The sequence below is a fragment of the Cucurbita maxima genome, unplaced genomic scaffold, assembly GCF_002738345.1.
Source record: "Cucurbita maxima cultivar Rimu unplaced genomic scaffold, Cmax_1.0 Cma_Scf00004, whole genome shotgun sequence".
Lineage (NCBI taxonomy): Eukaryota > Viridiplantae > Streptophyta > Magnoliopsida > Cucurbitales > Cucurbitaceae > Cucurbita > Cucurbita maxima.
The window spans coordinates 4,506,968-4,515,946 of NW_019272020.1; the positions used below are offsets into that span (position 1 = coordinate 4,506,968).

Sequence of the window (8,979 nt, forward strand, 5' to 3'; positions counted from 1 at the left end):
AAGTCCTTCCATGGGCCTATTGGGCTTTGGTTGTCCCCATCCTGAAATCGGTATGATATCTCATATCAGTCTGCGCATTTTGTTTTTTCTTTTTTTAAAAAAGTATATCAGTCTGAACTCACTGCTACAAGCAAGCATGTGCCTACGAACGTCATTCTCACATATTTGCTCATTTTTCTTTGCATCTAAACTCAAAATCAACGAATTTTAAAACCTCGAATTCACCGAAAATATAATACAGATTCTAAAATGTTCATATCCCATTTGAACATATTCAACAAATGGGTCTTTTTCTTTATGATTCAAATGAGTGATCAAATTACCTTGGACAGTGTGACAGAAGCCATATAAACACATATTCCTCACTCTTTATAACCTCTGCATGTCATAAACAGAGTCACATTTTGAGCAATTTTCAGCACCAAAATCCTGCCTTTATTATGTTAATGACACAAAAAAGAAGGCAAAAATCTGCATTTTGAGACACAGCACAAGATGCCTGTTCTGTTCTTATTTCCCACATTAACATCTGACATCTAAACATATGCACAGAAAATTTTGTTTCAAGAAACAGGAAATTCATGTTTTTTTAAAAAAAAAAAAAATTAAGAAGTTGGGTTTACCTCTGAATTAATCAATGTTTATGAGATGATAAGCATCATTATACAATTGAAAATTGTATTTAGTTTCAGGAATTTGATCTTAATCTGTTACCAATCAGGATTTGGGGTTTCCTGATTATTACGAATGTGCCACTTCCTTCCTTTTGGGACTCCCTCTGTTTTGTTTCCCCTAATAAATGTTCATTATATTTCGACGCCCTCCTCCGTCTTCCCTCCCCCTTTTCTTTTCTACTGCATTTTTTTCTGCTCCAGAGATTGGCTTTTTTGGGTGTCCGACTTTCTGGGTTTTCTTCATCTGATTGTTTTCTCTGAGAAAATTTGTGTGTTTTTTTTGTTTGGGAGGGCTAATGGAAGAAGAAGAAGAGGGACTTCCTGACAATCTGCGGTGCAAGAGGACTGATGGGAAGCAATGGCGTTGCAAGCGAAGAGTGATGGAGAATCTGAAGCTCTGTGAAATTCACTATCTCCAAGGCCGTCATCGCCAATACAAGGAGAAAGTTCCTGATTCTCTCAAACTTCAAAGGACGAACAGGAAATCGATTGAAGCAGATTCGAATGTTGAAAACCTCGTAATTAGGGCCCCGAAAGCGGCAGCACTGGCGAAACTAATGAAGAAGAAGAAGAAGAAATTAGCGGGGGCTTCAGCCGCATTGGATGGGATTCTAAATAGAATGAAGATGAAGAAAGGGAGTATGCAGGTGGAGTTGATACGGATGGTGCTGCGGAGGGAAGTGGAGAAGAGAAGAAAGAAGAAGGTTGTGGAGAAGACCAGGAAGAGTATGAAGAACTTTGGTAACGAAATTGAGTTGGAGAAGAACAGTGATAAGGAAATGATGAGACAATTGCCCAATGGACTCATGGCTATTTCTCCTTCTCCATCTCCTCTCCAATCTGGCAATGAAGCTTCTTCCAGCGGAATCAAGTCTGGGGCAGAATCAAGGCCGATTCAGCAACGGCGATTTCGGTCCAAGAATGTCAATATTCTTCCAGTTGGTGACTTGCAGGTAAACATATTCGTTTCTGTTCCACTGATGTGGTTCGATTGGAGATCCAATTTGTTGATTTCAATGGTTTCTTCTATTTAGTTTTCAGCATTTTTCTTTCCCTTAGGTTCTACCATATGGGCGTAATGTGGGGAAATTGAGAAAATGTAGGAGGAAGAAGTGCCATGGATGTCAGAAAAGTACTTCTTGGAGTTTAACTCAGTGTTCAAGTTGTCAAAAAACCTTCTTCTGCGTAGACTGCATCAGGGAGCGGTAAGTGTTGGGTGTTTTGTTCAACTCGGGCCTTTCCATTGATGATTATGAACTTTTATTCAGATGTTGATTGGCTTAGTTCACAACTCCAGGGCCTTAATCCGGAGTTGGCATGATTAAAGTATAAGAATGTATAAGGATTTGTTAAGGGTAGTCAATTTGCTTAGATAAGTTGATATAAACGCCGGCACGTATTTCCTTATCAACCCGATTGCTCCTCCCCTCCCTCGAGCCAATAACTTGTATATGCCGTAGTTATGATATATTAAACTTGTCGATTAGCAATAAGCAACTTTCTTGGGGAAACTTGTACAAATTTCATATTATAGAGCATTGTCAGTACTTTGAAAGAATTAAATGAAAGAAAAACATCCTTATGTTTCACATTATGATTATGACTTTTCACCTTTACCATTTTTTGAGATGAGATTATCCTTTAACTCTAAGTTTATGATGATGCAGGTACTTCGATACACCGGAAGAAGTTAAAAGGGCTTGCCCTGTTTGCCGTGGGATTTGCAACTGTAAGGACTGCTCAGTGTATCAATCTTTGCACACAGAATGTAAGGTCTGATATGAAAGGCTTATTTGTGTCTACCCATGGTTCTTGCAAAGTTGAATATTGATGCTCATCAGCTTAATCAATTTCAGGATTTTTTGGGAGATGGCGTTGGAAAAATTTTACGTTTCCATTATTTGATTTGTGTTCTTCTCCCTATACTCAAACAAATAAACATAGAGAAGCACGCTGAGCTTGAAACAGAGGCCATGGTAAAAGGTAGCATTAGATTCAACAACTATTGGTTATATATTGATTAATTCTGATTTCGATCAAAATGTGTTATTTGTTTGCAATTTCCTTTTCTGAGTTTCTTGCGTGCAATAGGGATAGAACTTTCCGAAGTTGATATCAAGCAGGAAGAATTTGGCAGTCTTGAACATTGTTGGTATGCTGCTTCATATGCTGGAACAAATAGTACCTGCCATACTTCTTTTTGATATCTAATTTCCTTGACTTCTCATGATTGGTTTCACAATTGATGTACAGCAGTAACTGCAAAACTATGATTGCGGATCTCTACAGAAGTTGCCCAAGTTGTTCCTATAATCTCTGCTTAAGCTGCTGCCGTAATCATGAGGATTCGAATGGAGTATATAGCATGTCTATTCCGAAGTATCGTAATGGAAAGAAAACCTGTCTGTCTGAGAAAAAGAAACTTTTGAAAAATAAGAATTTAAATCCTAGTCTGTGGCTTCCTTCTTCCAAATCATTGCATAAAGGGAGAGTTCATAATAGTGTTAAACATTTTTCTTGTCCGTCAAAAGAATGTGGCAGTTGCATTGACAGCCTTCTTGAGTTGAGATGTATTTTCCCGTTAAGTTGGACTAAGGAACTTGAAGTGAGTGCAGAAGAAATAGTATGCAGCTATGACTTTCCAGAGTCTGTTGATGCGTCGTCAAACTGTACTTTGTGCTTTAGTGAGGATCATAAGGTTGATGGAACTGAAGAGTTCCAGAAAGTAGCTGTCCGAGAGGATTCAAATGATAACTATTTGTATTATCCCAGCCTTCATGACATCCGTCTTGATGACCTCGAGCACTTTCAGAGGCACTGGGTTAAGGGTCATCCAGTAATTGTACGTAATGTACTGGAGAATTCAGATCTGACTTGGGATCCAGTAGTTATGTTTTGTACTTACCTTGAGAGAACCATTTCAAGATACGAAAATAGCACGAGTCTCCCCGAAGCTACCAATAACTTGGATTGGTGTGAGGTCAGCATTATCCCCAGCAAACTTTGTAGATGCAATATACACGTTCGCCTCTTTGTATTTGGATTTCTGTTTGTTGGGTTTGAATGATTCTATCTTGTTTGGAAGTTCCTCCGTTTGTGACCTTTGAATTCCTCGTGCAGGTAGAAATTGGCATTAGGCAGTATTTTATGGGTTCTCTAAAGGGGCAGACACACACAAACACTTGTAACAACATGCTAAAATTAAAAGGTTGGCTTTCTTCCCATTTGTTTCAAGAGCAGTTTCCAGCTCATTATGCTGAAATAATGCGAATTCTACCACTTCAAGAATACATGAACCCCATGTCTGGTCTTCTGAATCTAGCTGCGAAGTTGCCACAGGAAACTGCAAAGCCTGACATGGGTCCATCTGTCTATATTGCCTATGGATGTTCTGAAGATAAAGTTTTGAGTGATTCTGTCTCCCGATTATGTTATGACTCGTACGACGTGGTATGCTTATTCTTTATCGATCATTAATTTGAGTGATGATTTTCATTAAATTTTTATATGGGCTGTTAATTCAATATTTTTATGGCAGATTAACATTTTGGCCCATAGTACAGACGTCCCTGTTTCAACAGAACAACTTACAAAAGTTGTAAACTTGCTTCAAAGGCAAAGGGCTCTAAGGGAGTCCTCCAATACCTCTACTAATCAGTCAAGTGTGGAGGAAGTAGAATCTTGTAAGCCTGGAGAAGAAACACCCTTCAGTAAGAGGTTTGCAAAAGTACCCTGTTTTTCTGTATCCAATGATCAAGTGTATGCTCATGGTATTAAACGCCCTAGTATGAGCTCTGATGGTGCATGTGATTCGGATCCTGAACCATTAATACTTCAGTGCAAATCTTCCCGAATTAATGAGTCAACTGGAGCTCAAAAGAAGTTTAGGGATCAGACAAAATCATCTCTTGTTGCTGGAAACAATTCTTCAAAGTCGTGTCGTGCCCAATGGGATGTCTTTCGGAGGCAAGATGTTCCAAGGCTATCAGAGTACCTTCGCAGGCATTCTGATGAGCTCGTTCATAAGCATGTAAGCCCTGAACATATAGTGTCCCCCATTAGCATGTGCCGATCCGATCCACTAATCACTCACTGCATCTCATGCAGGTTGTGCATCCAATTCTCGACCAGAATTTTTTTCTTGATGCAACCCACAAATTGAGGCTGAAGGAGGAGTTTCGTACGTATTGTTTCATTTTTTCCCCACTACTTCCTTTCTGTTCGATACTGATGGAATAATTATTTTTTATGCCGTTAGAAATTGAACCATGGACTTTTGAGCAAAATGTTGGAGAAGCTGTCATTATTCCTGCTGGATGTCCATACCAGATATTGAATCGACAGGTCTAAAGAACAATGCAATCTCTTTACAAATTTCTTTTCTATTCTTGTTTCTTGAGAAATAGCTCAGTGTCTGAATAATTCTGATGTTGTTCTTGTCATTGATTTGTTTCTTGAAAAAAGAAGAATTATCCTCTTCTAATACATTATATAATCTTGTCTTTGAACTGCAGTCTTGCGTTCACGTAGTATTAGATTTCATCTCACCTGAAAGCGTTGGCGAAAGTATCCAGTTGATCGACGAGGTTCAACTACTTCCCGAAAACCACATAGCAAAAGTGAAGACATTAGAGGTTAAAATCTTGACTATCCTAATTAGAAATGCATACATTAATCACTAGATAACAGCATGGTTAAAGTCATCTTTGTTCTCAACGTAGGTAAAAAAGAGGGCCCTCGCTACTATAGATGCAGCAATAAAAAGAGTTCGGGAGCTTACAAATGCACTGCAAGTACCCCATTGATCGTGTAAGGTTCTGTTTTTCTATCCCTTTATTTTTCTGGTTCAGCATTCTTTATCTACCATTGTCGGTGGCTAATATGCATCGAATTGGTTGATTTGATGCTCAATTTGACACACTTATAGAATATCTTTGGCATCTGTTGTCCAAATCTCTGTGGAGTTCAAGATGATACCATACTGCACCTCCCTCACTTGAGCCAAATTTCTGGTTTCAAAGTTCTTTTACGAAATAATCTGAAAATAGATGGAGGATCAAATATCTAGGCCGGTTTGAAATGAGTAGAGTACTTAAAAATGCTTTGTTGCACTTAAAATGTCATTCCAAATAGCCTCAAGAGTTCTATAACAATGCCAAAGAAACTTTTGCAATATTAACCGAGGGTTGTGGCCCCAGCTTTCATCTTATTTGATGTTTTTCGCCTCTCCTGTGATTATATTGGAGTTCTTCTCTTTGTTGAAATTTGGATTTAAAGATCAAAATTTGGTTCAGAGCTTAATATGGGCAGGCTCTTCTCTTTCATTGGCCTTCAAGTTGCTTCAGATTGAAGCATTTTGGATTACAATGCCTGGCTGATTCATGTTTTGGGGAGCTGAGCTCATAGATAATTTTGTTTTCATTAATCCTAGATTAGGAACTAAACTAGATCTCAGACCCACAAATTAAAGTCTATTCGTAGTGGATCAACATCTAAAGTTTCATTTTAAGGTAAAAGAATAAAGATTTTAGCTTTTAGTTATATATAGTTCAACGATAAGTGAGGTAGGGATGTAATACGGGTCACCTGAAATTTTGGGTTTGTTACGTTAGTGACCTGAGTAACATGAATAGAGTTCACAATTCAATCAAGACATTGATGTAGTTCGAGCTGTTATAGGTGAGGAGGCCTAGGGAGTTTGTTTCTTTCGAGATATTGATTATGTGCGGGATCTACAAGACCTCCTAGGCCTTTGTACCTGCAGTGGCTGGATCTATAGTCGTTTGAACTTCTTGAAATTCTTGAGGATCTACTTTCAATCTTTTCAAAGATCGGAGTTGGTATTGGTATTGGTAGCAATTATCAAATTTTTAAATCTTTTTTAATCATCATATTATTATTGATTATTCTCATTCATGTGTGTTTCGATTCATTCATGTGTCTCTTCTCTATTTAGGCATCACATTACCACAACTTCTACCTTGACGACTCTTCTTTTAGAATCCATTGATTTTACTTGTGATCCTGGTGCAACTATCGATGTGAAATGTAAAAAAAAAATGATGTATTAGTCATAAAAATTATAAAAAAGGAATACGCCTTGTTAGGGTGTTCATGTGACCCAAGAATCCAATAAACTCGGATTACCCAACTCAAACTATAAGAGTTGGTTCACAGGTTAATATTTGTTTGGTCAAGTTGACCCAACTAACCCAACAATATGCGTCTTGTCTTTTTTAGTTTTTAACGTAACAATATGCGGAACGAACTGTCTTCTTTACATTCCCCAGCATCAAATATCTGCAAGAATTAAAATTAGTTTAGCTACGCAGCGTGCTTTGCTTGAGCACTTGCACATTCTTCCCTTCCAAACATCAACAATAAATTATTCTAACACCTTTAGCGCGCTGTATGAGCGCCATTGTTGAAACATACAAGACCACAAATCACCATTCTAGAATAAAAGAGTCGAAGAGAACCGAACAGATTCAACACAAAATGCTCTAACCTCGACACTATACTATATAAGATCAAAAGCCTCAAAACCTCGACATGGTGATCGGAAACTTGATGAGGAAAGGATCCGGAAATCATGCGCAGGCGGAGAAAGATTCCGACCAGCATTTTGTTTTGAAGAATTCACCCTTAAGCACTCTCCTTGAGCTTGGGCATCACCGAACTGAGATTCGAATTATTAGGATTTTTCAGAAAGCTAATTCACCCATGCGATGCAAGAGGTAGAGGAAGAAAGAGCAATGGGCCATAACTGAAAATTGGGCCGGAGTTAATTGGGCCAGTTATTAAGGCCCAACTTACCCTCATTCTTAAGGGCTTTACCCGACTTAGCTTTAGCTGGAAGAGAAGAGAGTTTAAAAGATATAAAATTTGAAGAACAAAAAGTTTAGAGAAAAAAGAATTAAAATTTTCAAAACTAAAAATAAATCAAATTTAGTAAGAGTTTAAATAAACTTTAGGCTGACAAAGCCCCGATTCTAGATCGATGTAGAAGTATGATGGCTATATGTAAAGTCGACGTTGAGTTACATATAGAAAAAGATGTGAAAAAGATGCGAAAAGCAACCGTGTAAAGTCGTGAGGCTCGACCCTAAAGTAAAAGCAAGTCGTCTAGAGTTATGAGTGATTAGAAGTACACTTTACGAATGATTTTGTATGACTGAGTGAAGCTTAGTTGCATATAAAGTGAAATTCAGTTAAGTACATAAAAGAATTTAGTCCTCAAGTCAGATTGTAACAATCCAAGTTCACTACTAACAAATATTGTTCGTGAGGTTGACGACGATACATAATGGACCAAAGCAGACAATATCATTCCTTAAAAGAGTGTGAAAACATCTCTATAATAAACGCATTTTAAAACTGTGAGATTGACGACAATACGTGACGAACTAAAATAGACAATATTTACAAGTGATAGACTTAAACTGTTACACAAATAAATCTAATAAATATTGGGCAAGAATTTTTGTTGATGCACATAATTGAATCTTATATCATAACGTTGCATGGTTGAAAGAGTATCAACTATGACATCTCGTGTGACATCTCGTGTATGTTTGCAATCATTAGATGGGTGTGTTTCAATTTGAGAAAACATTATTTGGAAATTTAGAAAGAAAAAAAAAAGGTTACAAGATTAGATAATGGTGCCCACACGATGACAAATGCAAATTCTAAAAGAAAAAAGCTTTTGACTTTTGAAAAGCATGATGAATAATTCATCATTTGGTAATCAATATGGAATTGACACACAAATAAAACAAATTGTACACTCTAAAACATTGTTTGACTAAAACAGTGAACATTAGTAGCTATTTTCAACCATAAATTCAAATCAAATCGTTCATCAATTTCAACTCTAAAATTAAATTAATGTGCACATTATCGTACCTATACATCAGTTGGAGAGTCGAACAAAGCATTTTTTAGAGAAGTAGACACGTTTTAAAATCGTGAAGCTGACGGCGATAAGTAACAAGTCAAAGTGAACAATATCTACTAGCGGTGGATTTAAGCTCGAGATATTATTAGAGCTAGACACCGAGCAATGTACAATTATAATGTGGAGAGGCTCATAATTGGAGTGGGAATGCATTGACCCATATGTTTAAATTGGTTAAAATTCTCATAATGAGGTGGTCAAAGGGGGAAAAAGTGGAGCTTAGTTGAGAAAATGAGTAACTTTTATCTTATAAACATCCAAAAAAGGGAGGGAGGGAGAGGGAGGGAGAGAGAGGGAGAGAGAGAGAGAGAGAGAGAGAGAGAGAGAGAGAGAGAGAGAGAGAGA

General features: G+C 37.5%; 1 protein-coding gene across 5 annotated transcripts; it reads left to right on the top strand.

The window, feature by feature from the left end:
• The first annotated feature begins 801 nt into the window (after window positions 1-801).
• LOC111478370 (lysine-specific demethylase JMJ25) lies at window positions 802-5,734 on the top strand. Of its 5 annotated transcripts, XM_023122585.1 has the most exons (13): window positions 802-1,627; window positions 1,734-1,879; window positions 2,342-2,447; window positions 2,525-2,657; window positions 2,766-2,826; window positions 2,928-3,654; window positions 3,795-3,882; window positions 3,961-4,124; window positions 4,213-4,704; window positions 4,782-4,854; window positions 4,933-5,018; window positions 5,189-5,308; window positions 5,396-5,734. In XM_023122585.1, exons 1-13 carry the CDS (start codon window positions 971-973, stop codon window positions 5,477-5,479), a joined length of 2,937 nt encoding a protein of 978 aa, XP_022978353.1. In that variant the 5' UTR covers window positions 802-970; the 3' UTR covers window positions 5,480-5,734. The 5 variants fall into 5 exon arrangements, with proteins under 5 accessions (XP_022978353.1, XP_022978349.1, XP_022978350.1 ...); XM_023122581.1 differs by having other exon boundaries at window positions 3,795-4,124; XM_023122582.1 differs by having other exon boundaries at window positions 2,931-3,654; window positions 3,795-4,124.
• The last annotated feature ends 3,245 nt before the right edge of the window (window positions 5,735-8,979 follow it).

Coding starts and splice junctions, on each gene's coding strand:
- LOC111478370 (XM_023122581.1), top strand. CDS start 971: ATGGAAGAAGAAGAAGAGGGACTTCCTGACAATCTGCGGTGCAAGAGG. Junction 1,628..1,733: donor TTCCAGTTGGTGACTTGCAG/GTAAACATATTC, acceptor TCTTTCCCTTAG/GTTCTACCATATGGGCGTAA. Junction 5,309..5,395: donor CAAAAGTGAAGACATTAGAG/GTTAAAATCTTG, acceptor TTCTCAACGTAG/GTAAAAAAGAGGGCCCTCGC.